Genomic DNA, 24,351 nt, shown 5'->3' with positions numbered 1-24,351 from the left:
AAAGGTTATGACAGAAAGAGGAATGAATTTTCTGAAATAGAAACTCGTCAATATCGAAGCGGGCGGGGTAACACGGAGCTCTCACTACGCCACAAAATTCGCCCGTAACCCATAAGAGGCCACAAATATGTGATTAAGGACTTTTCGTTTATGTCCGCCTTGGCTGTACTGGAAGCCGAAGGTTTCCTCCGACCTTCTGAGGATATCGGGCATCATATCCAGGTATGAAGACGTGTTGTGCGCGGACACCCAGAAGATATAACACGTTAACCAGTCTTCTACACCTTCCATTCCCCCGTCAAGTCAGAAGTCTCGTTAAACCAAAGAAAATCCACCAAACAATGGTGTATGGACAAGGTTTCGTAGCGGTTCAGTGATGATTGATCGACTTGACTCTTGTAGAGCTAAAAGTTAACATGGGGGCCAGCGAAGGCCCGCTGGCAGGAAGGTTGAAAATTAGGCGAAAGGTCGGAAGGACTACTGCGATAAACCGTAGGCGTTATCTTATCTGTGAATAAAAAGGGAAAGAAATTCGCACAGTTGAGACCTTCCTCATGTTGCTCACGCGAACCATCGACGATACGCATACCGGCGCTTTCCCTTTCCATTTCTTTCTTCTTAACTTTCGTTGAAAGGAACAGCGCAGAAAGCGGCGGAGGGCTATATCCACCTGGTCTCTTGCCACTCATAGATAGAGCCAATACATTGCTCTCAACGGGACAATCCAATGAAGCTGCAAACGTTCACTCAGAGGCGATCGGTCCTTCACTACAAACAGGCTACTGCATACCTGTCTCTTTCGAGGCATTAGCATTGGATGATCTTGACATAGTGCTTAAAAAAACGTCAAAACACCTTAGAGCTATCCCACCAGTAAGTAATGATTGCTCTCGCGCTACTGGTCTCAAGGAGGCTGACGAGCGTTACAGCCGCTGGTGTTTCCAATCAATCCCCTTCCTTTCGAAGGGAATCCGGAATCCGGAATTCTTAGGCACCAGTGCAACATAATATGTACTTCAGCTCGGTTTCCACCAGGCCTAATTCCGTGTCGGATGGTGTGAGAGAATGGATGGGGTAGTGGCGTTTTCAGGTGCTCGGACCTTGCTTCGATGTACTTATGCATCTGGGTTAATACCGTTTTACCCCATATCGCTCAACTGAAGAATAGTGAAGTTGTCCCAATGGATTGGCTCCCACATCAACTCCCAAAAATCAAGGGATATATCAGGTGCACTCGCGTAAGTGTATCCTTCAAGTTACATTCCATGTTATTTCAATCCTGGCCAACAGTTATCATCTCCTTGCTTCTCGCTCGCTCGCTCTATCGTCTGTTCTTCCACCCTCTCCATAAATTCCCTGGTCCATGGCTCGCCGCCATCACCATGTACTACAGGGGATATTACGAGATATTCTGTGACGGAGGGTGGCTAGACCAACTCGAAGTGTTGCACAAGAAGTATGGTGAGTTCCTCGCTAGTCAAAGTCTTCTCCAGGTGTTCCATCACTGACTCCCCACAGGACCCGTCGTCAGAGTCACTCCGGACGAGGTAATGTCTTCGGAAACATCATCATGAAGGATTTTCTAGAATTTACAGGCAACCCTTTTAGCTACACTTCAGTGATCCCGGTGCCTACGATGATATCTATGTTACTTCAAAGATACTCAAGGATCCCACCTGGTACCTTACTACTTCGCCAGCTCCAGGGTCGGTATTTGGCGAAATCGATCCGAAAGAAGCTGCCAAGAGGCGATTTAAGCTTGGTTCGTATCTTTCTCGACAAACAGTCCTACGACTAGAGGACCGTGTTCAAGCAAAGGTATCGTCTCTCTCTCCCCCTACCCACACACGGAGATACCTTAATGACCTTGCAACAGGTGAACAAACTCATCAAGACACTATTAACATACCAAACCCCGCCGAATATACACTACGCCTATCGAGCTGCAACCTTCGACATCATCTCATCATACGTTTTCGCCCAAGAAACGAACGCACTCGACACTCCAGACTTCAGACACCAATTCCTAACCGCCTTGGACGGAATATTCCTCGCCGTGTGGATTCTCAAATATCTCCCCTTCCGTCCAGACCGCCTTCCCGAATGGATCTCTCGGAGGATCGCCCCAGTGACGATACCATTACTGGAAGAACGGCAGTATATTGCGAAGAAAATCGATGAATTAGCGATGAAAGGCTGTGACCTGGAGGATAAAAATAAAAAAGCAGTTTTTGATATGTTTGTCAGGGATTCCTCGGACTCGGGACTCCCGAGATGGAAGCTCATCGACGAAGGTGCTGCTTTCCATATTGCTGCGACTGACACGACAGCGAACGCATGTATGATTGGGACATTCCATCTATTGACAAACCCGGACGTTCTGAGTAAGTTGAGGAAAGAGCTGGATGAGGCTTGGAAGGACGTCAAACAGGATATGAAGTATGAGCAGCTAGAGGAATTGCCGTATCTCGTGAGTCTTCTGTCGCTTGATTTATATGGTGAAGCCATTCAACAGAACCCATAGGGCGCTGTTATCAGAGAATCTTTGCGACTATCTTGCGGGACATCTACCCCCACGCCCCGCTTGGTTGGAGAGAAGGAGGTGACGATTACAGGTCGTACGGTACCTCCAGGCGTAAGTTTCGTCTGAACGAAACTTAGGGCCCGCTAACAACATTGCCCTGAACAGACCATCGTTACTTGTGCATCGTACATAGTCCACTCAAACCCGTTCCTGTTCCCCGACCCACACAAATTCATTCCAGAACGCTGGTTAGGCGAGAATTCGCACCAGTTAGGAAAACATCTCGTGGCGTTTTCAAAAGGACCACGGACTTGTTTAGGTATCAAGTGCGCAAATTTTGAATTCATTATTGATTTTTCTGTCTCATGACGTGGTCGTTGTGCCCCCGTTTCGTAGCTTGGCTTGGTGCGAGATGTATCTTATTCTTGCTAATGTTTTCCGCAAGTTGGATCTCGAGGCTCATGAAGCGACGTAAGTCAAAGTTGTCTGCCCTGACTTGGACAAACAGAAGGGCTGATCAGATGCAATCAGACCGGAAAACATGCGCTTCAGGGATTATATCCTCCCTCTCTTCCATCACCACCTTCATGTGCGGGTGAACGACCCCAGGTCGTAACCCTTTCAGTCTAGCGATTTCATCCCGTATTGAACGACACGTTATATATACCAATGATGATTAATGGCAAAAAGCCCTTTTCTTGTCTTCGCGCTACGCGAAGATCTTCTCTTTACTTCGTGCCCCTTTGTACCATCTACGCCATTCTACTTTCTGTATCCATACTAGCTAACCGACGGGTCGGGGAGAATCAGCCTATATCAGAAGACCCAAAGAAAGGCTACAGCTGCCAGAGCTTCCTATTCCTACACACCCATGCAACAACACATATCCCAAAACTATATACACTTAAAATTGATATCGCCCACGTATCGGATGTATCTAGAGTTGGTATAGACAGGTTTACAACTCCAGTCGCTAAATTGGACTAAGTCACGATAAAATCAGTTCAGCACAGATGAGCAGAGTCGCAACATCATGAACGTACGAGCAAAAACAGAACCAATCCATTCCTGTTGATCGCGGTGAATAAAGCGGGAGGGATTTCCTCCGAGTTTATACCCACCGGGTGTATCTCAGCATACTCTACGGGTTTACCTTTGCTGTATTTCGGTTTCGAAGGTCGTGGAGTTGGGAAGAATAAGATATCCAAGATCATGTATCCGAGTATGAATGATGTGTTGTACGCGGATACCCAGAAGATATAGGAGATGTTGACCAGTCTTCTGGACGCTCCACTCCCCCCGTCAAACCTCAGCAATCTCGTTGAACCAAAGAGAATCCACCAAACAACGGTGTACGCGCAAAGTTCCGTGGCAGTTTTATCGTCTTGTCGGGTTGAAGTTAACTTCTTCAGCGGGTCGACAGTATTTGAGGTGTCGTGAGCTCCTCGTCTCTGCTGCAGATGCCGGTGAATACGACGAAAGTATGATGGCGAAGGCGGAAGGATGAGCGTTCCGGTAGTCAAACCGAGAAGGTGAATGGCGAAATACCCGGCAAGCGAAACAATGCCCTCCTTATTGGCACTGACCACAGAAGATACCCGTGATGCGTTGAAGACATAGTCTTCAAGACCCAGTTTGGATAGAGCTAACTGGTGTACTAGAAATCCGATTAGATATTGTTGAACCCTTGCAAGTCCAACTGAAGAACTCACGGATGGCAACGGTGATACCAATGAACGTAACAGAGCAGTAGACCATCAAGGGGTGGAGAACCACTTCCATCACGGGTAAAAGGGCGAGGGTAATGAAAAAGTTCCAGTGAACACCATATTCTGTTTCGTGTTCCTTATACCAAGTCAACTCTTTGCATACTATTGGCCGACCTATCCAAGACTCACGGGATAATCAGTCCCTTTGACGAGAATAACTCGGATCAGGCCCAATGCAATAATGGGCATCGTTTTCCGAATGATACTGGAGACTTTAGGTAAAAAAGGCGACGTGAGGTGCAATGGATTTTTTATCAACGGGATTGCCGAAACGAGCCCTTGCGCGAACACAAAAGACCCAACGCCTAGATCCATCTACAAGTACGATTCAACGACATGTTAGATTCGAATGAAAGATCACACTCACTAACGAAAACCCAAACGTCTCGCACTTTGCCAGCGACCGAGGAAAGATAGAGAAATCCACCGCCAGGATTGCAAGCATGGTCATCAAAAGCATATGGGCTCTGTATGTCGTCACGCAGTTGAGTTGAGGTATTGACGGTTTGGGTGTTTCCAGCGCTCGAGAGGAAGTAGGTGACAGTAGTGGGGCACCCCGTTCTTTCTTCGGTAAAGTCAGTATTAAACCAGCTGGAACGCCAAATAGAAGGAATAAAGTCCCGGGTCGATTCGCGAAGAACGTCATGGAGAGGAGCAAGGGGAAGACGAGTAGCAGCCATGATGCTATGAGGCCTGTTGTTGGACTTGAGGGAAATCTGGAACGCAGTGCATAGTATAGCGCTATTGAAGACTTGTGGAGGAAATTTTTGAGCGTCTTGCACAGTTATGAGACCTACAATGTACGCACCAGTGCTACCGAAGACAAGAGGTTAATGTGGCTGACCGAAGAGCCTGCTAATCCCGTAACCGATTCCACTTTTCGAGTTCTATATTCCTGCCCTGATTCCATTATTTCATGGGAGTGAGGTTCAGTAGAAGCAGCCGAGATTTTGATGATGAGCGTGGTCAAGGACAAGCTTTTGACGCGACGCGCTCTGGGCGGAGTCTGAGGTACCGGAGTCAAGCAGCAGCCACATCGAAAGTCCCCATGTAATAATCTAACTAGATACGGTACAGATGGACGAACATTGCACGACAAAACATTACCGCAGACGGTCAAAACACACGAATTAGGTGCCAGTGGAAACGACGCTCTCGTCCGAATCGTTGGAAGTTGGGGGTCGGCCATCTATCTAGCGAACAGTAGCAGCGATCAAACATATTATGTTTTATAGCGAGAAAGAAGGGTGAAACTGGGGAGGACAAATCCGAAACCTCCGATGGGCTCTGGAAGTTCCCACCATCGTTCATGTTCGTTACACTCCCGACTCTAAAAGTAGCACCAGTCTCGCAACCCTTCAAAAGGGCTCAACTAGGTCTTTTCCAAGGAAAATCAAAACGCTATGGCAACAACGTGCCATTTTCGAAACATAAAACGCGCAGAACATGGTTGCCTAACGTTCAGCGCAAACGGCTACCCTCCGAGGCACTGGGAAAGGATATCAGAGTCAAATTAACAACTAGAGCACTGAAGACCATCAAAAAGGTACAGTAAACCCTCCATGCCTCAGGGAGACGACCGTTAACCTCGCCGAAAATTTATAGCATGGAGGAATTGACAATTACTTGCTGCAAACACGACACGAAACATTAGGATGTGAAGGGCTGCGATTGAGGCTAGTTGTTCGCGAAGCCCAGAAGAATCCTCCACCTCCACCCAGGGAGACGGCTGAAGAAAGAACGCTACGCGAAGAGAACGAGCTTCTTGTCCGGAGAACCGAGAAAGCTGTGTCGGATCGAGCTTCAGAACTTCGAAATGTGGTAGAGAAGAAGAAGCCGACATTAGAGACAGCTAGTGCAGCACGCGAGCAGGCGTTGAAGGCATTGGGTGGTTCAGCCAGGTATGTTTGTCTGTACTTCCTTTCCAAAGGTATCATTGATTGGTGGATCTCTGTAGCCCAGGCTCAATAATAGACTACCTTCGAAAGCAAAAGAAGGAGCAGAAGTCACTACTGGGATCTGCATTCGCCAACATGTCGATATCTTAACTATTCATTAGATCTCACGCAATATATCCCGCTTTTGCAACTTGAGCATTTCATACAGATCCGCATGAATGGAAGGGTCATATTACAGTAAGACTTGATTAATTGATTGGTCGAACGTAGACATACTAAGGACTTTCGGTGAGTAATAATAGAAAAGGGAAAGGGATGCTTCACTCACTGACGCAGTCAAACTAAGTCCATCAGATTTGCTCACCATCGAAAGTCGCAGTGGTCCGCCGCTTCACGCTCAGTTTGTCACAAAGTCCAACAGAGGAGGTGAATAATGTGGACAGCTAGTCCAAGTACACTTTTACACTTTGAGCTGGAACTGCTACCGTCGCTACTGTACAATTATAGAATTACTCGAAGAACCATGCGTTCTAATCCACTATGTCTACTACAATCGGTTGGAAACCCTCTCCTCCAAATTCCCTCGTGCCATAGTCAGCCCTTCGCTTGCCCATGGGCCAATTCGCCGGATTCACGAATACCGTGGTATCAATATTGTCCTGAACATCTTCTGAAATGGCTTCATCATTCTGGACTGCCGGACAGCTACCATCCTTCCAAGAGTGGATGTAAGCTCCATGTGCTTCGTGTATGTGACCAAAGACGTGGAGGCGTGGTCGAAGGATAGGTAGTCGATTCCGGAGGTCTACGCAGCCTGCATAATCCCCTCCACTGGTGCGATCAAATATGCGGTGTGGTGGGCCATGAGTTAATCTTCGTTACCATGTTAAGATATGGCTGATACTACATAGGTCGAGGGAGGCACGCACAAGATATCCGTTTTTGGAAACTTGGAAACTAGTTCTGGAGTTGAGGATCGTCAAGGTGAGCGAAAGGTAACGGCTTCAATACGCCTACTTTCGCCTTCTTCTCTTGGATAATTGAAGGCCCAGTCGTAGAACCACGGAGACCACTATCATGTAATTAAATATCAGAGTGCGGACTTAAAACAAAACGAATCGTAGCGACAAACCGGTGAGCCGTACGCAGACCAAAACCTTCCTCCTTCTTTAGCTTGAAAGGTGGTTTTTTCGTCTTCCAGATAGATAATTCCCGCTTCCTTGGCCTTGGGGCCCTTTATAAGCTCCATGATTGTTTTGATATCCTGCAAGGGAATTCAGTCACCAGTGTATCGTGCCTCTAACACTCGATGAACATGTATAACACCTGTTTCCCAATCCTATAGTGCCATCTATCCCAATTGTCGTCGTACCATTTCCTGTGAAGAGTAAGATCATGGTTTCCTCCTATTATCCTGCATGAAATTGGCTTCATTTAGCATCACGCTTCAACCCCGATCTCGGGCATTGGGGAAAATTGACGTACACCTTCACGTTATGTGGCATTCCATACAGCCACTCCATAGTCTTCTCAAAGTTGTGCACAGTGCCAGTATTGGTCAAGTCACCTCCATGTAGAAGAACATCGCCTGGGGGAACGTAAAATTCGTGTGAGTGTGTATCTGCGATGCAAACGAATCGAGTGTAGTTTGGCAGCGCTGGAGGGAGGGACGAAGGATCGTACTCGACGTAAACAATGGGTTTAGGTGAAGGAGACGCTGTATTGGACATGGTGGTGAAGCGCTGCGTTTGGATTGGAGGGTTAGGAAAGCATGACATACGCCACGTGCCACTCATCCGCGATGAAATGGACCCACATGTAACCACATAAATCCATTGTTATAAACCGGGGAGTCTGGTAAGTTACGGGTCGGTCGGGAGGCCAAGTAATTTAAGCCTTACCGGTAAGCTACTCACTGCCCAAAGCCTAAAACCTAAGTGGTCGGAGGCCTGCAATTTCAAAACTTCTCTTTTTGGGTAGTTGATTGGCCGGTAAGTTATAAACCGAGGTCGGCCGGAGCCCAGAAGTAACTCACCAGTAAGCTACTGATAGCTTACCGGTCAGTTTGAAAATGGTAAGTTTAGGTTTCTTGCACAACACGAGAAGGGGATAAGTTAACCTCCCGGAGCAAACTTACGCAACGCTAGGCCCTTCTCTCAGTCAGGTAACTCTCACTCCTTGCTTCTGCCGTAGTAGTAAGATTAACTGGGGAAATTAGTGGTGTTAATATGCTTTTTGAGACCGTATATACATGACGGATGTACACAATTAGAATGCAGTTGGGAGATCCAATAAAGATAGTAAGTACTACAGCTTGAGAGCAAAAAAGGAAAGAATATCAAGTTATGATAGCATGATAGCGAGACAGGACTGCAATGAAGCATAAAAGATGATGATGGATGATATAAGGGGATCATTCTTTCATGAAAGAATGCAGTATGCAGATTGGAGAATGGGAGAGACAAATCATGATACAGAGAAAAATACAATCAAGCACACACCAAAGAACCCGACACCGACGAGACGTGTAAGAGAAAGGAGTTGAGGTAGCAGAAAACGTATGATGATCTGCGAGGAAATTTTACTGCTCGGCGAGTTCAAAGTAGGTGTTGAACAAGGATTCGTCTTTGAGCTCAGACTCGCCAATAACACGATGGACGTGCATGAAAAGTCTTGGGTATCTCTTAGTGAAGTAACTGAGATACCCTTCTGGCATGGATCCTAGATGTCTCTTCACGTTGTCCGGTAAGTCTTGGTAGTGATGTTTCTGATTGATGGAGCGTTTGAACGAGATTCAAAGGTCAAACGGAGGGGCACCAACCTTGTTCCTCAACGCTCTTAACAAGTCCTGCACCGATTTCCCATCATATTTCCTGAATTTACCGAGGTTCTCCACGAACACTCGATCCATTCTCGTGTACCAGTCGGTTCCGAGAATATTGGGAGCACCTTCCTCCAAGGCCAGAAGATGATCGTCTTTGGGGTCTCTACACATGACTTCGAACCGATCTGAAGCATCTTGTAGGAAATTGAGCCGTCGACCTGAATCCCAGAAGAAAGGATGGAGAAGACACGTTGTCGTATCAGGTCTGCGTGACTCGAAGGTAAGTAAAAACCAAAGGATTCGAAGCGATTGAATGACCTATTCCTTGCCTCGTCACTCAACATCCTTCCAATCAAATCTCGCGCTTCGACTGCCTCCTCACTCCACCTCCCACCGCTTCCCCCATCCACCTTATCCAGTCCATCTAGATTCATCGCCCCTTTCAAAATATTGACCTCCCTCTCGTACCGGTCCCCAAATGGATGCAGTCCGTTGGTTAAAGTATAAAAGAACAAACACCCCAAAGCAAATATATCAACACTCTTCGTCAACCTCGTCGATTTCGTACCACCGCCAGACGAAGTAGTACCGTTCGTACCCGTAGAGCCAATAGTTGCTGTCCCAATCGAACTACCTCGTGACGACTGATCGTCTCCACTTGTAGCACCCTCGTCCAATTTGACCTCTCCACGAAGAATTTCAGGTGCGCGCCATCCAACGGTTCCAGCACCCATAGCACCTTGAGCGGTCGGTAGGAAACTCGTTTGGTCCATGTCAAGTTTCTTGCACAATCCAAAGTCGGATATCAACATGCGGTATCCACCCATTGACCCACGGGCTGATGTGATATACGATGAGTGATTGATAGAAAAGAGATCGACAATCCTCTCACCTCTGACAGCACCTCCTCTACTTGGACCTGCGCTTACGAGAATATTCTGAGGTTTAATATCACGATGAACCAACTTCAACGCATGTAGATGCCTAAGCCCACTCGCGATCTGCTTGAGTGCCTTCTTGGGATCAAAACACCGTATTAGATCGTTCCACTCTTCCGGCTTCATGCCTTCCTTCCCACTTCTCCCTTCTCCACAAGACTCGAACCCTCCGCTAGCCGCGTACTCTATTATATCTGCAAGGGTAGCTGGACAGAGCTCTAGGGCGATATAAAGGAAATCCGCATGAGCTTCTTGGTAATAGTATCGGATAACATTAGGGTGGTCGTCAGACTAGAGGTAAAAAATCGGTAAACGATCCACGCATGTGGGGATAATGTAAAAGAAAAAGGCATACCTCCTGAAGAATGCTAACCTCCCTCGATGCTAGTGTTACAAATGACTGCAACAAACGTTTGACAGCCACTTGACGACCTTGAAGATCTCCTCGGAATACCACTGTTCCGTGTGATCCAAATCCTACGAAGAATTGTAAGATAAAACCGCCGGTTTTAAGACACGGCATGCTTACCGAGAATCGTATCCGACACTATCAACGAGGGTTTCGTGACCATCGGTGTAGAAGGTACAATAAGCATCGATGGTCCAGGCACTTGTAGTTGTGCTGGAGTTGGTGTCGTAGGAATCGGCACATTCTCCTTTTCCTTCGCTCCTTCCTCAGCCACGCCACCTTTGCGCTTCTTCCGTCCTCTCTTCCCTCTCCTCACTTTAGACTTCCTTGGTGCCACTTCGCCACCCTCACCCTCGCCTTCAACGTCCTGTTCCTCACCTTCCTCAACCTCTCCATCAATCTCATCGACTTCTGTATCCCTATCAGGATGTACCTCTACATAAGAAGAAACATCGACATCACTTTCCCCCACACCAACGCTAGTGCTGGTGCTATTGCGACTATGAGGAGTAGGAGCAAGAGCGTCAGTATTTGACTGTTTTCGAGTTCGTTGAGGGGTTCTTGGAGTTTTGGGTGTTGCGGGTAATTTGGCTGAAGAAGATTTCGGCGTCGAAGGAGGCTGAGATTGTGATTGTCTCGATGAGGGTGTTGGGGGTAGAGGTTTCGACCGACGTGCTGAGGAATCCTCCACCGGTGAGGAGGTATCTCTCGAAGGAACTGTAATGTCTTCTTCAGCACGCGGTTGTTGTTGATTTTCGAGAGGTTGCACAGGGAGAGGATCAGACCTGGACTCGGGAGTGATGTCTCCGTTTGTTAAACCATTACCAAGGACGTTCGGGTCTATCACTCGTCCTTCACGTGCTTCCTGGAGTGTGGGTAAACGAGCGGCTTGAAGATCGAGGTTCGACGCTGCCGGTATCAGCTGTCTCAGCCCAGTCTGATCTTCGGGGCGCGACCGGACGAAGATAAAGGCTGAGATAACGAATGCGAGAGACAAGGTGGATGCAATCGCACCGGATCCCGAAAGGAAGAGTCCGTAGAGTTGAACCAAGAGCCCAGCCGAGTGACGCTCTATCCCTGATGCGTTCGTCGAATCGCGTTGACTTCCTCCTGAGGAGCTGGAAGATGCACCGTCCGATGAGACGACACGAGAAGGCTCGTCTTCATCGTTATGGTTCCGTCTCGGTGCATCCAAAAGTCTTCCCGACATTCCATAATCATCCAATCCACCTGACCTTCCTATGTTATACCCTTCGAACTTGACGTTACCATTGTCACCAGGGCGCCCACGATTGGCGTTACGCCCAACAGCTGCGCCAAATCCTGAACCCTTGTCATCACTACTATCAGCCAACTTCCTCACGCCGACGAAACACCTGGCATCGAAGACTCCGCCATCGTCAAGGTTACACTGGTCAGGCCTCGAAGAGGAAGATGACTGAGCGGTTGCCGAACTCGAAGTACTGGACGTCCCTTCCCCAGTAACCGTTTCTCCCCGCGTTCTCTCTCTTTCTCTCTCCTCCCTCTCCCTCCTCCTTCGAGTGACTTCATCCAAGGATATGAACTTCTCGTCATCTAGATCGGAAATAGACTGCGGACTAGCCTCGATCAACCTCCTCGTTCCCCCGGACCCGACTTCACGCCCACCAAAAGCGACAAAAGGATATTTATCTGGGCTCATTGCGAATAGACTTCCCGTTTCTTCGACAATACCGATGTATGCTGAGCGGGCATTAGGGAGTAACTGTTCGAGGGGAGAAACTTTTGGTCCGCTAGCGTCAGAATCTGCAGAAGATCCTGGTGTATGTTCGTAGGTCGATAAGTCCAATGACGGATGAAAATCCCGTAACGCTGGCTGAGGCTGCAGGAGTACGTAGGTATGTTGGTCACTGCCTTCGCCGAAACCGGGAAGATCGCTGTTAGCATCGCGGCGTTCAAAAACGTCGAAGGTCGCCACACTACCGGGAACCTTAGTTGAGGTGATATAGACGGATATAAAGGAATACCCACATTGGATTCCGGAAATTCTGTGACCAAAGTAACGGCTGCTGACCACCACCTTGATTGTCCCCAGTCTTCGACCACCTGGACTGAAAAGCTATGACCTCTCCTGTGGATAAACCTGCAACGTATCTACCGTCTTTCGTCTTTGTATACTCGTTCTGGAGAAATGCATCTTGATTGTTTGGACCATACACGGAGAAACTCAGGTCCTGCACCGGGGGCGTGGTAATCGTAGATTGCACAGCAGCGACAGGCTTTGTGTATATGGAAACATGGTAGTCTAGTAGTCACGATGAGCATACTGGCTTGAGAACCATTTTAGAAACGCACCGGTTCGCCCAATGAAGACTTCAGTTGACTTCTTTTTATTTCCATCCTTGGAACCAAACCCATCATCTTCTTCATCGTAATCCACATACTCGATTGTAGTAGAGTCGTTCTCCAACTCATCCAAGTCAATGACATGATTTGAATCTTTCTCCATCTCCATCCCGACAATCTCTGACAACGGATCCCAAGGACATTCACCACCAATAACCTCCCGAATTCTTCCAGTTTCCAGCTCAACCGATATCAACTTGCTTTCCTTCCTCCCAACGAAAACTCTGTGGTAACCATGATCTTTGAACGAGAACGGCGCCATATCGACAAGTTCGGGCATGGAGTGGGGAAATCTCTGGAGCGGACTGAGAGGCGAAGCTGTAGAAGCCACATATATATCCCCAGATTGAGGTTCCACGATATAAAATTCCTGAGTCGTTGTGGGCCGAACACCGGATAACTTGCTAGCTTCATCATCGTTGGCCAACGGTGGTGGATGTTGAGTCCTAACGAGGGGTGCAAAAGCCGAAAAGTTGCTCTTCGTCGTCGAATAACCATCGTCAGAAGCCATCGACCATAACAATTGTCCTGAAGTCCGGTTCAGTGCATGGAACTTTCCATCCACGGATGCAACAAGAACGATGTCCACCAAATCCGAGTTTCCTGGTGGGTCTCCATCGGCCGTTGATGATGAACTCGAAGACGAAGTAGTGTGAGTTTGTTCCTCCGCTAATAACCTCTTGTACGCGGGTCTGCTTGCTAAGGACAACCTTGCCAGATCCTTAGATGCATGTTTGGCGTAGGTTAAGAGCAATAAGGATAGAGATATGAGGTAGAGGGGCAACATTCGTGCCATTGAGGGGCACCGGCGCTGCTTTCTGCCAGGCCAGCGAGGGATTTCAGCTAGGCACTTGGGAGGTCTGTGGAGGTCCAAAAATGCGGTGAATGGATTAGTCAGCCAGGCCCATTCACTTTTGTGCCACCACTCTCACGATGAATCTTGGGAGCTCTCTCAGGCCAATGGGAGCAGACCGACTACCGCTATACTCTCGCAATATACCACAGACCACGACACGGACCTCGTCTCCATCAGCTGTGGGAAATTCTAGTTCAAAAACTCCGAGAGCATATGCTATCAGAGGTACCAGAAATGTACTTAAGGCACCTCATATCTAAACCGGCCGTACAAACTCTGGCCCACTCTTTGACAGTATCTACCACCAAAAAATCCCTCGTAAACCATGCCACTGGTATCCTGTGTAGTCGCTCGACATTCGTTCAATTCTAACCAGGACTCGGATTGGCAAGAACACACCTACGGACACGTACGATCCAGACGGCACTTTCTCGGAGTAGCTGGTCACGATCTTTTCAAATTTTCTTCGAATGGATTATAGAACTCGGCCGAAGAGTATCGGTGAAAGGCTGCTTGGGTTCGATACGGGGTCGAACGAATACGACGTCCTTGCACACAAAGCCCGTCTGCTCATCGATAATGGGTATGCCAAAGATACGGAACGAACCATTGTATGTATATGATGTACTCCCCGATGGGGGCCAAAGAATTTCGTCGAATATCGAATCAACATCTGCCAGATCATTGATTTAAATTTTTGCGCGTACTAGGATCCATACATTTGGCTGCGGATTGCTAGAATTCGAACCATCATTGACTCCGATCTAGAATACAAGTAAATCAACAGCACGGTCAGCAGGTTGATGACCGCGACAAGAGTACTCACCTCCACCTGCGTACGCTTACCTATGATCTTTCATGCAACGAAAGTACCCTCAGAACGACATGTCATGCCCCCACGCCCTCCTAGTACACGCTATCGATTCGCGTGCCACTCTTCTTTCAGTGTAGTATTTATGATTTATGATTTCTCGTCTATTATACTAGTACTTACTTATACCTTCGAAATAACATTGTGTAGCTCCGTACTCGAATACGATATGCCATATGCAAAACCCATTTCCCGGGCTGACTTTAGGATGCACAATCTGTATTTCAGGCAATGATGGTAGAGCATTGAATATTGAATGATCCGTTAAAGGAACCTAGCATTGACTCCGATCTAGATGATAGAATACAAGTGCAACAATACAATTTAACAGCACGATGATAGCCGGATGCAGAGCGACCGCAAAGCAGAGGTGACGATGACAAGAGTACATGGAAGAGCCAACTTTCGAGAAGGTCGTGTATGAAAGTAACACAACAACGCCATCATAAAGGATGCTTATGAAAACCCTTGCCGTTGGGAAATGATACAAGGACAGAAATAAGATAAAAAAATGAAATAAGTAAAACAGATGGTTGAGCGACAGCTATAGGAATGTCGTAAATATGGGGGATAGAATAGAGGACGGAGAAGAGGAGAGTAGGGGGTATCCAGGAAGATGTACAAGCGAAAGGAAGGGGCGTTAATGAGTATGATAGATATGGCTCGTCACGTTAATGCGTGTTCGAGCTGTTTAGTTCTTGGGGTCTGCGTCTTGAGCTGTTGTAGCATCAGCCGAAACCTCCGTTACGGGTTCTTTGCTGGGCTCCTTCGACACCTCTACGCTAGCTGCTGCCTCAGCGACATCGCCCACCTTAGTCTCGTCATCATCTGACTGATTCTGACCCTCTTTGACTTCCGCTTTGACATCAGTATCGGTAGTAACAGCATCTTTCTCGTCCTCTCCTTCTTCATCTTGTCCAGGGGGTGGTGTCGAGGCGATAGACGAAGAGTCTAGTTCCCCTGCAACCTCTTCAGGTAAAGGTACAGTTTCCGGGTGAATGTCCCCAACTGTTTTCTGCTGTTTCTTCTCCTTGTCCTTCAACTCGACGTCCTTCACGCCTTTGGTAACTTCCTTCATACCCTCCGAGTCAACAGCCTGTGCAGGAGAACTCGACGATTCACTTTGAGTGAGCGGAGTATCCCCTCTCACTTTCTTCTTACTCGACTCAACCTCTGCCAACACATCCATGTCTCTGTCCGTCGAGCTTCGCCTCCTTTTACGACCAACCTTTGGTGCATTTGACGTCGCTTTTATTCACAGATGACGATGGGCGTGTAGGGTTGAAGAAAGAAAAAACGAACATGAAAAGAGAAAACATAATCAACAAGTGAATAACGACGCTGTCACAAAAATACAACGCACCATCTTCTTCCCAAGGCCTATCCGGACGAGGGACGATAGAACCCGATATACGTCTTATAAGGCCAAACATTATTCACTTGTAAAGATACGACGCGTCCTTTAGTGGGCGGGGCTTGTGAACGCTTGTGAAAAAGGTAAAAAGCGAAATGAGAGTGGTCGGATCAACGGCACCGCCAAACCTGGGAGTTTGTTTACCTGTGTGTATAGCGCACGTGCCTGGTCGAATCTAATCTAATCTTTAAACTTAAAGCATCAAGTCAAGCCAAAGCGTTCCATTACCTCGCAGTTTGCCATGAAGACCTTGGGTTGAACCAGCAACTTCACACAGCCTGTGGTATTTGAACGGCAGTCTTTGATCAGCGCCAAACCGAAAAGGAGAATGTTCAAAAGTTATCACCGCACGGGATCTAATCTAATCTTTAATCGATTCGAGTCAACAATTTGTTGCTTTCTTTCCTTGACTCGCACGAACACTGGTGATATTTAAACGACAGCTTTTGATCACTGCCAATACAATACATCGATTTCAAGAAAGGCCCAGCAATCCTTGATACCCACACACACGATAAATCTCATCTGAACTAAAACAGAACCAAGATGACTTTAGATATCTTACATTTTATTGACAACAAGGGGGGGAGTGCGGAGGAGGTTCGGGAGTCGCAGAGGAAGAGAGGACATTCGGTGGAACTTGTGGATGAGATTATTCAGATGTATAGCGATTGGGTAAAGAGTATGTGTTTTCTGACTCCTTTTTTTGAACCTTCCTCGTTGAACAGCAAACTTTTTTCTAGTGGACTTTGACGCGAATAGTTTGAGTAAACAAGTGAATGCGGTCCAAAAGGAGATTTCGGCAAAGAAAAAGGTTTGTTGGACGATACGCCTCGATCACTACGCAGCGTGCTGAATCCACTCCTAGGCCAAAGAACCTGCAGACGACCTGGTAGCAAAGAAGAAAGACCTCGATGCGCAGGTAGAAGCAAAACGAAAAGAGGCCAAAGATTTCGAAATGGAGATGAGAAAGAAGGCCAGCACGGTTGGTAATATTGTTGGCAAGAAGGTTCCGGTCAGCTTGACAGAGGTTGGTTTTTTTCTCGATCTTTTGTCTCCCCCCAAGGCTTAACTACTGTTCACAGGATGATAATACCGTGCTTCGTACCTGGAATCCAGCGGATGAAACCGACGAACCACCAGTACGAGCAGATATCCTACCACACCATGAAGTGCTGCTGAGACTGGACGCGATGGACCTGGAGCGAGGTTAGCGAAAGTTGTCATTCCTCCTGGCAGAATTCACTCATTGCGTTAACATTCTCAGGTGCTAAGATCGCAGGACATCGAGGATACTACCTAACCAACGATGGTATCGACCTCAATCAAGCCCTCATCGGGTATGCTCTCGACTTTTTACGCAAAAAAGGATACAAGAAGATCCAACCACCATTCATGATGAACAAGGATTGGATGGGAAAGACTGCTCAACTGGATCAATTTGACGATGAACTGTATAAAGTGAGTCAGACGCTATCCCTGTCTTCTCAGTAAATTCCGACGCTTTCCCGTCCGGCAGGTCATTGCCTCGGAAGACGAAAAATACCTTATTGCCACTTCGGAGCAGCCTATCTCGGCCTTCCACGCGGATGACTGGCTTGAAAAGAGTCAGTTGCCCATACGCTACGCCGGATATTCGACCTGTTTCCGAAAAGAAGCCGGTTCGGCTGGTAGAGATATGTGGGGGATTTTCCGAGTTCACCAGTTCGAAAAGGTTGAACAATTCATCGTTGATGACCCCGAGAAGAGCTGGGAGACGCTGGAGAACATGGTCGCGAACAGCGAGGAATTTTATCAGAGCTTGGGACTGCGGTATCAGGTTGTTGGCATTGTCTCGGGTGCCTTGAATCTGGCAGCAGCGATGAAGTATGATTTGGAGGCGTGGTTCCCCTTCCAGAGAGCGTACAAGGAGTTGGTATCGTGTTCGAATTGCACCGATTATCGTAAGTTTCCGTTTTGACTGTTTCGAATTGGTGCCCAACTTCGTCTTCTCGTAGAGGCTAGAAGGTTAGAAGTCCGATGTGGTTTGAAAACCAAAGATCAGACGCGGAAAGTCTATTGCCATATGTTGAACGGTACTCTCTGCGCAACACAACGTGCGTTGTGCTGTTTGGTGGAGAATTATCAAACACCCGAGGTCGGTGCCACGACATGACCATGATCTGCATGGGAATGGCCACTCATTTTTTGCGTTATATACAGGGCGTTCGGATACCCAAGGTCCTCCAGCCATACATGCAAGGCCGGGACTTCCTTCCCTTCGTCAAGGAACTGCCCAAGGGACTGGCCAAGAAGCAAGCATAAGCTCGGGATGGGGATGAAATGTAACTCTGTGTTCATTATGTGTATTTAGCCAGCACAAGCGAGCATTCAAACTCCACTTTGTCTGTGAAAGTATGTGGGGACATCTACGATTTCGTGGGTGTACCCCCACTCTCTATCAGTCTATCGGCGGGTACTCTGGTTCTAACTGTAGTAGTTTATCCTTGTGCTGTGCAGTTCTCAGCGTATCACGGCCTGGATGGCAGTTCGGTGGCGCCAGGCGAACACGGACGCGTACGGTCGTAGGTTTCAGAAATGTGTCTTTTTTGGTGTAGAATCTGGAAAATTATGGCGAATTCCGGATCTGCTTACTTACATCCGAAATCTGGAAAAATTGGCAATGTCAATGGTGTTAGCCGAGATCACAGCCACAGAACCTTACACGTCTGACAATCTCTAGAAAAACTTCCGTTTCATTACCCCCTCTTGTATTCTACGGCAACGACAAGGGCAAGGACATGTCACCCAGTGTGGCATTGCCTCTACATTCTGCAGTCTACGAAAAGTACGGTCACAAATCGAAGCGCTCATGGACAAAATCTCTTTTTCTCCCCATTCCTGGCGTTCCCAATAGGCGTTTGCGTGTTCTAGTCCCCAATTTCGATGTCAGATACGTGCGCATACGGATACCGAAATTCGACGGGAGAAAGCGAACGCCGCTGTTACTATGCTTAGCGTGCATGGCAGTGGTCACAACTGTGATGCTGTTTTCGAGAAGTGGAACGGGACCAGAGTGGCCTGAATCTTGGCCGCCAGTGGGAGATCCGCCTACTTTGGTGTTCCAGAGGGATGACTTGCAGAGAATATGGGATTGGGAGATTCGGAGTGGTCATTATCCTTCTCGACGCGGCAGTACGTGGTCCTTATAATTCTCTTTTCTGTCAACCGAATGTGATGTTGACATTCTTGTCCGAACAGTACCTAAACAGATTGGGTTTCTATCTTCTCCTCATAATCCTGCATTACCAGCCAAGCAACGGCGAGAGGCACCATCCAGATACAGACCACCGCCTTCAATAGTCACGACGCAAGCAGATACTGATCCTTTCGGCGTAGGGCCAAAAAGACGTTACCTCGATATTCAGAGTATCCCTCCACACGTCGCGTATCCACCGCGTCCTGTACCTGGAAGTGTCGCTGACATGGATATAATAATGAAACATTGCGATTTCTCAACGAATAAGGTGCGATCGTGGGAGCACATTTTCGCTTCTTTTTTATTAACAATTGTATGTTTTCTTAGTACGTACGCGATTGCTTGGAAATGCTACGACTTGGAGGAGGACTCGATAATGGGCAACGTTCGAGACGAGGAAATTTGGACGACTGGAAGTATATCTACATGGAAGTTGCCAACTCGACAACGTCGGAAGAAGTACAACCCGATCCTCCCTTTACTCCCAACCCCGTCCACCGGCATAAAACCGATGGTACCGAAAGCCCGAGTGACCCGAACGCGGGTCTTTTTCCCAAACGAGGCGTTGACTGGGAACCGCCGCTCACACTACCTCCAACCCTTTATCATCGACCAAATAGCGAGCTTCCTGAACCATGCGATCCAGACAATCCTCGTTTGTTTCATATGTTCTGGACAGGTCCTTTTACCGACAAACCTTACCTCGCGCTCCTTTCTTTCCTCTTCACACAGAATACCGGCATTCATTACCACGAATTTCCCGCCGATTCACCCGTATGTCGACCGCAATTCTGGTTATGGATCAATCCTGGTCCAGCAGCATCTGTACCGAATCCTAACGCGTTGCATGACATGTTCGAGTCGCTCAAAGTCAGCCCATGGGCTTCACCGTTTTTACATCCGCGTTTCAAGGATGTCATCAAGTTCAAGCTGTGGAACACCACAGAGCAGTTGGATGGGGTGCCGGAGATCAAGAAAGAGTGGAGGGCATTACAGGATTCGCTCTTCAATTCCGGTGGCCATATCATTAATGTCAAGAAACAGGATGCCGAGGATGAAAGTTCTTCCGAAGATGGGGAGTCAGAGTCTGCTGTTTCCACCACGAAGATGGTAGACGAAGATGATATTGTGAACCGTCTCGGATCGAAGTCGTCTTCGACATATGACAGGCTCTCGGTCATCCTTTCAGATATGGCACGATTTGTTCTTTGCCATCGTTTTGGCGGCATTTACCTCGATGCCGATACCATCTTCCTGAGAGATTGGGAGGAGCTTTGGGGCTGGAAAGGAGCTTTCGCGTATCGATGGTCACGGTTGGAGAAGTACAATACTGCAGTGCTCAGAATGAACAAACATTCCGCGTTAGGCAGTTTCTTGTTCAGGACAGCGTTGAGGAATGGGTTGGATTTCCATCCGATGACTGTTTCGAGGTATCTAGCGGATGCGTATTCGGAAGGATTACTGTTGAGATTACCGGATGCCCTTTTTGATTCTGCTTGGTTGAACACCGAGTACTATCAACGAGATCGGCCTCCTCAGCCTTACTTCACTGAGTAAGTGCTATTCCAAGTTCGCTTTTGTCCTTCAGATTGACTCTTTCTCAGGTTTTCTGACTTCTTTGAAACCCCGATGGTGGCAAGTGCTGCCCCTCAGATGCTCGGATTCCACGGCTTTTTCAAGGGTGCTTATTCTTACCATTTTCATAACTTCTGGTACGTCCGTACGTCGTTATGATCACCTATCACCATTCCTTATATGTGCGTAGGTGGAAACCCTTTGACCCAACACGGAATTGGCCCGACCTAGGAACACAATTCCTAGCTGGAGAGCGTGCAGCACGGAAAGCGTTGAGAACTGAAGCTGCCCCGAAATCTGCTGACAATGATAGGGATCCTCTGGATGACGCTGTCGAGCCGGACAAGCGGGATTTAGATTGGTCAACGGTTCTGAAGAGAACATTTGAGAGCTATATCAGAGGAGAACGACCGAATATGTACGGAGAGTGGATTCATTGGTGATGAACTTGGGACCGGACAGTCCTTGAGCTGGGTTAGTTTATGACGTTTCTGTGTGTGTGTGCTGTTTTTTGATTCGACCAGGGGAAGCAAAAGTACCAGTCCTTATTCTCCGTTTTTCAATACCTTCCTTCATCTTCTTCCACGACCTCTTTTGATTTACTAGAACTTTATTGCATGAATTTATCAACGACCGCACTTCCCCCCCCTCTGTGGACGACACGATTGGAAGGGTGGTACTATAGTTTACTATGACATATACTTACAGCTTTGTATTTCTAAATTTATTGCATACCTACTCTGCATACCAGGTCCTTCTATTTAGTTTGAATTCAGTCTCGTAATGAATACTTTACTTAAATTGACGAGAGTGTGTTTGTGAGCGTCAAGTGCTATAATGAGCGTCTGGCAATCCCGGCTCGGTTACGGAAAATTGTAGCTTGTTCCTACGTTTCTTGCTTGTACAGAGCCAAAGAATTTATCATGCTGCTTGCCCCTATACTTGCTTGTTCCTCCACCATTGTCACCTCCACTCATCAACCCTCAAGACAGCTCCGCTGTAATGGAAACCTGCATTAGCCAACTCTCGACAACACCTAATGCAAACCCGGCCTCTAAACAGGAGCCTCCTCCCACAATCATACCATATGAATGCCCCACCACTCCATCGACCGCTCGCCATCGCCACCAGTCGAATGAATATAATACTACACCTGTCGCTCTATCTTTTGAAAAACGCACGGAAGTAGCGTTTTTTTCAAGCGGACGATACATTGGCGGTTTACAAGCAGAAGAGTTTCTCGAAACCTTCTTACCCTACCAGAATCCCAGTGCACGTCGCTTGAAATTTGAAATCCCGGAAATATCGGCTAGACCTCATGCGAAATGTTGCTTTACAACAGTCGGAAAACAAGCCATTCGTGAGTAGTAGTTTTCCCCCTTCCCCCCAGACCCTACCTTATTATTGCTTTAGGTCCAAGCACTCGAGGACTGGCCTCCACAGGACGGGGATAGGAAGATCAAGCTGGTTTACAGGGACTGCCATTTATCTGGTGATCTTAATTGTGGCGGCCTCTCAGTAGACATTCCTATCGGGTCCTCCTCGATGCGCCGATTTTGGGCGGGCAAATCCTACATACCCTTTTCGGAACAAGAGTCGCACGTGAAGATAAAGTTCTGCGACAGCTCTGATCCAGGTGCGACAGAAGAATGCTCATTGCCAAGGAGAAGAGGAACGAAATGAGGAAGAGACGGACATCGAGCAGGGTGTAGGGGATGACTTGGGCGATGTGGATATCCCATCACCGCTTCCAGATTATAGGCCGCCCACTGGGGCTACGCCCGAAGATGAGACTGAGGCCGATGAGAAGGGATTCGCCTGCAGCCCGCACCATTCTTCTACGCACCATCCTTTTGAGAACATGGCATCGAAAGGTATCTCGTGTCGTGGACAGATTGCGTACTCTGCTGCAGCGCTCCTCACTGTGCAGTATAGGGTTTTCTTCTTCCAGCTGGTGATCTTTGGTCAATATACTCGATTTCTCCGATGGGATAGATCTTGTGCAATTGTTTCCGAACGATTCAGCTACGCTGAAGAACCTCAGCTCATCTTCGACTTCTACCGTCGGCTTGCTCAGCTGGACCCTGCATGTCGTGGCTATGACCTCTCTATCCCTCTGGTCTCGAAAAGAAGATGCTGATCATGCCCGAGCCGAGTTCGCGAAATTTAGCCCCGACGCTTGGCATGGTCGGCCAGAGTTGCCTCACAAGTTGTACCGCACCTTCCAACAACAAGCCTTTCGATCCGTCAGGATGCCGGATCAGCGTCGCTTTATCATCTGCGTACCAGTCTTTTATCCGGACAGCTATACTCCGTTTGGGCGTTCCACACGCCGATCACTCGCATTTGATCCCGGCACTGGGTTGGTCCATTTCTACAAGGATTACCAGTCCCAAAATTACTCGACCACCCTCAAAGAAGCCGAAGTATATGCGCGTATCGACGTTAAGCGTAACACCGGTGAGGTTCCGCGAGGCCTTTGCACCATGATCTCAGGGGGGGATGTTCCGAATACCAAGACCGTTGGACACGAGTATTGGAAAATGGAATGGGTCTACCGGACTGTAAAGGAGCCGTACAGCTTATTGCACATCGGATCGTCGTCCAGGAAGCCGGAGCGAGTATCTGGAGCTTCACGAATATCAAGACTTTGTTAACTTGTGCGGCTGATGCCATGGAGGGTACGTTTCGCTTATATATAGTTTCATACGTGATGACTGACAAGCAATTGGGATTAGCACATACGTGGCTTGTCCATGAGCTGCGCATCCTACATCGTGATATCTCACCTTGTAATATTCTCATGGAGAGAGAAGCAGATGAATATCACGTTCGTAGGGGATACCTCATCGATTTTGACCACGCTCTGGATTTAGCACGAGTGGATCCATCGCAGTCTCCGGGTCGTTCGGTGAGTTGGAACGACATTTTGAGCAATATGCATTTTATTCATTTCACACTTTCACGGGACCTTCCAGTTTTTCGCGGCCGCCTTGCTTTTGGACCCGAATGACGAAGACAATGAAGTTTTTCAGTCAGAAAAGGATGACACAGAGTCCCTTTTCTACTCCATTGTCTATCTAGGACTACTCCAAGCTCAGCACTCGCTTAGTGATGATCACGTTGCTTTGGAGGCGAAACTCAACTTCAACTTCGAGAGTACACTGTTTGAAGCGAAGGCAGGATCACTTTTATATCGGGCATACTCGAAAATCCGTTGGGTAAACCGTGGCTTGCAAAAATTCGTCGAGGTGCTGGAACCGGTCTTCAGGTCACGATATCTGGAAACTGATATCCGCCGGCCCATGGATCAAGCTAACATCGTCAATCTGGATACGCGTAGCTGGATGGATATGACAATTCGGGATATCGTTCAGACAATGCCTCCTCCTCCCGAAATGGAGTTTATCACCAACGAGCATTATCGTCAGGCTGCGGCTTCTACAAGGAAGAGGGCATATAAAACCCAGAATACTGAAAATCGACTCGGGCTTGATGGACACCTCGATAAGCGGCAGAAGAAAGATAACTAGAGTTTTGTTAACCCTTCGGACTGTTTATGTTGTATCTTCTAGTTCCTTTCGTCAGCATCTCCTCTCACGAACTTTCACTGTTACATTCATACCAACTCATACTGTTTAGGCTACTCT

General features: G+C 47.8%; 12 protein-coding genes across 12 annotated transcripts; 8 read left to right on the top strand and 4 right to left on the bottom strand.

The window, feature by feature from the left end:
- Nucleotides 1–341: 341 nt before the first annotated feature.
- Nucleotides 342–1,061, top strand: E1B28_006630 (uncharacterized protein; the record flags this gene model as incomplete). Its single annotated transcript, XM_043151321.1, has 4 exons — nt 342–357; nt 403–467; nt 523–873; nt 930–1,061. The coding sequence occupies 4 exons, from the start codon at nt 342–344 to the stop codon at nt 1,059–1,061; spliced, it is 564 nt and encodes a 187-aa protein (XP_043012416.1).
- Nucleotides 1,062–1,382: 321 nt separating this feature from the next.
- Nucleotides 1,383–3,140, top strand: E1B28_006629 (uncharacterized protein; the record flags this gene model as incomplete). The annotated part of the gene is made up of 8 exons (XM_043151320.1): nt 1,383–1,461; nt 1,519–1,547; nt 1,609–1,818; nt 1,877–2,470; nt 2,525–2,635; nt 2,690–2,850; nt 2,921–2,995; nt 3,056–3,140. The coding sequence occupies 8 exons, from the start codon at nt 1,383–1,385 to the stop codon at nt 3,138–3,140; spliced, it is 1,344 nt and encodes a 447-aa protein (XP_043012415.1).
- Nucleotides 3,141–3,320: 180 nt separating this feature from the next.
- On the bottom strand, nt 3,321–5,271 carry E1B28_006628 (uncharacterized protein). The gene is made up of 6 exons (XM_043151319.1): nt 5,102–5,271; nt 4,661–5,044; nt 4,423–4,608; nt 4,237–4,369; nt 3,568–4,181; nt 3,321–3,507 (listed from the first exon to the last, which is right to left on the bottom strand). The coding sequence occupies exons 1-6, from the start codon at nt 5,201–5,203 to the stop codon at nt 3,361–3,363; spliced, it is 1,566 nt and encodes a 521-aa protein (XP_043012414.1). The 5' UTR covers nt 5,204–5,271; the 3' UTR covers nt 3,321–3,360.
- Nucleotides 5,272–5,580: 309 nt separating this feature from the next.
- E1B28_006627 (uncharacterized protein) lies at nt 5,581–6,374 on the top strand. Its single transcript, XM_043151318.1, has 3 exons — nt 5,581–5,839; nt 5,899–6,194; nt 6,251–6,374. Exons 1-3 carry the CDS (start codon nt 5,603–5,605, stop codon nt 6,339–6,341), a joined length of 624 nt encoding a protein of 207 aa, XP_043012413.1. The 5' UTR covers nt 5,581–5,602; the 3' UTR covers nt 6,342–6,374.
- Nucleotides 6,375–6,562: 188 nt separating this feature from the next.
- Nucleotides 6,563–7,967, bottom strand: E1B28_006626 (uncharacterized protein). The gene is made up of 6 exons (XM_043151317.1): nt 7,677–7,967; nt 7,518–7,605; nt 7,324–7,455; nt 7,209–7,263; nt 7,121–7,154; nt 6,563–7,064 (listed from the first exon to the last, which is right to left on the bottom strand). The coding sequence occupies exons 1-6, from the start codon at nt 7,919–7,921 to the stop codon at nt 6,722–6,724; spliced, it is 897 nt and encodes a 298-aa protein (XP_043012412.1). The 5' UTR covers nt 7,922–7,967; the 3' UTR covers nt 6,563–6,721.
- A 429-nt stretch (nt 7,968–8,396) lies between these two features.
- Nucleotides 8,397–14,305, bottom strand: E1B28_006625 (uncharacterized protein). Its single transcript, XM_043151316.1, has 8 exons — nt 12,697–14,305; nt 12,373–12,646; nt 10,483–12,320; nt 10,309–10,430; nt 9,908–10,244; nt 9,334–9,853; nt 9,013–9,280; nt 8,397–8,958 (listed from the first exon to the last, which is right to left on the bottom strand). Exons 1-8 carry the CDS (start codon nt 13,541–13,543, stop codon nt 8,773–8,775), a joined length of 4,392 nt encoding a protein of 1,463 aa, XP_043012411.1. The 5' UTR covers nt 13,544–14,305; the 3' UTR covers nt 8,397–8,772.
- Nucleotides 14,306–14,815: 510 nt separating this feature from the next.
- Nucleotides 14,816–15,851, bottom strand: E1B28_006624 (uncharacterized protein). The gene has a single exon (XM_043151315.1). The coding sequence runs from the start codon at nt 15,661–15,663 to the stop codon at nt 15,166–15,168; it is 498 nt and encodes a 165-aa protein (XP_043012410.1). The 5' UTR covers nt 15,664–15,851; the 3' UTR covers nt 14,816–15,165.
- A 437-nt stretch (nt 15,852–16,288) lies between these two features.
- E1B28_006623 (uncharacterized protein) lies at nt 16,289–18,279 on the top strand. Its single transcript, XM_043151314.1, has 8 exons — nt 16,289–16,570; nt 16,632–16,702; nt 16,757–16,918; nt 16,974–17,097; nt 17,156–17,349; nt 17,408–17,831; nt 17,886–18,025; nt 18,091–18,279. The coding sequence occupies exons 1-8, from the start codon at nt 16,435–16,437 to the stop codon at nt 18,190–18,192; spliced, it is 1,353 nt and encodes a 450-aa protein (XP_043012409.1). The 5' UTR covers nt 16,289–16,434; the 3' UTR covers nt 18,193–18,279.
- Nucleotides 18,280–18,572: 293 nt separating this feature from the next.
- E1B28_006622 (uncharacterized protein) lies at nt 18,573–21,503 on the top strand. The gene is made up of 6 exons (XM_043151313.1): nt 18,573–19,062; nt 19,129–19,394; nt 19,454–20,679; nt 20,731–20,838; nt 20,892–21,175; nt 21,226–21,503. Exons 1-5 carry the CDS (start codon nt 18,669–18,671, stop codon nt 21,142–21,144), a joined length of 2,247 nt encoding a protein of 748 aa, XP_043012408.1. The 5' UTR covers nt 18,573–18,668; the 3' UTR covers nt 21,145–21,175; nt 21,226–21,503.
- Nucleotides 21,504–21,703: 200 nt separating this feature from the next.
- On the top strand, nt 21,704–22,155 carry E1B28_006621 (uncharacterized protein; the record flags this gene model as incomplete). Its single annotated transcript, XM_043151312.1, has 2 exons — nt 21,704–22,061; nt 22,115–22,155. 2 exons carry the CDS (start codon nt 21,704–21,706, stop codon nt 22,153–22,155), a joined length of 399 nt encoding a protein of 132 aa, XP_043012407.1.
- Nucleotides 22,156–22,800: 645 nt separating this feature from the next.
- On the top strand, nt 22,801–23,358 carry E1B28_006620 (uncharacterized protein; the record flags this gene model as incomplete). Its single annotated transcript, XM_043151311.1, has 1 exon — nt 22,801–23,358. One exon carries the CDS (start codon nt 22,801–22,803, stop codon nt 23,356–23,358), a length of 558 nt encoding a protein of 185 aa, XP_043012406.1.
- A 17-nt stretch (nt 23,359–23,375) lies between these two features.
- On the top strand, nt 23,376–24,234 carry E1B28_006619 (uncharacterized protein; the record flags this gene model as incomplete). The annotated part of the gene is made up of 3 exons (XM_043151310.1): nt 23,376–23,382; nt 23,440–23,612; nt 23,680–24,234. 3 exons carry the CDS (start codon nt 23,376–23,378, stop codon nt 24,232–24,234), a joined length of 735 nt encoding a protein of 244 aa, XP_043012405.1.
- Nucleotides 24,235–24,351: the final 117 nt, after the last annotated feature.

Source organism: Marasmius oreades, chromosome 3 (assembly GCF_018924745.1).
Source record: "Marasmius oreades isolate 03SP1 chromosome 3, whole genome shotgun sequence".
Lineage (NCBI taxonomy): Eukaryota > Fungi > Basidiomycota > Agaricomycetes > Agaricales > Marasmiaceae > Marasmius > Marasmius oreades.
This window is presented reverse-complemented; position numbering and strand designations above follow the sequence as displayed.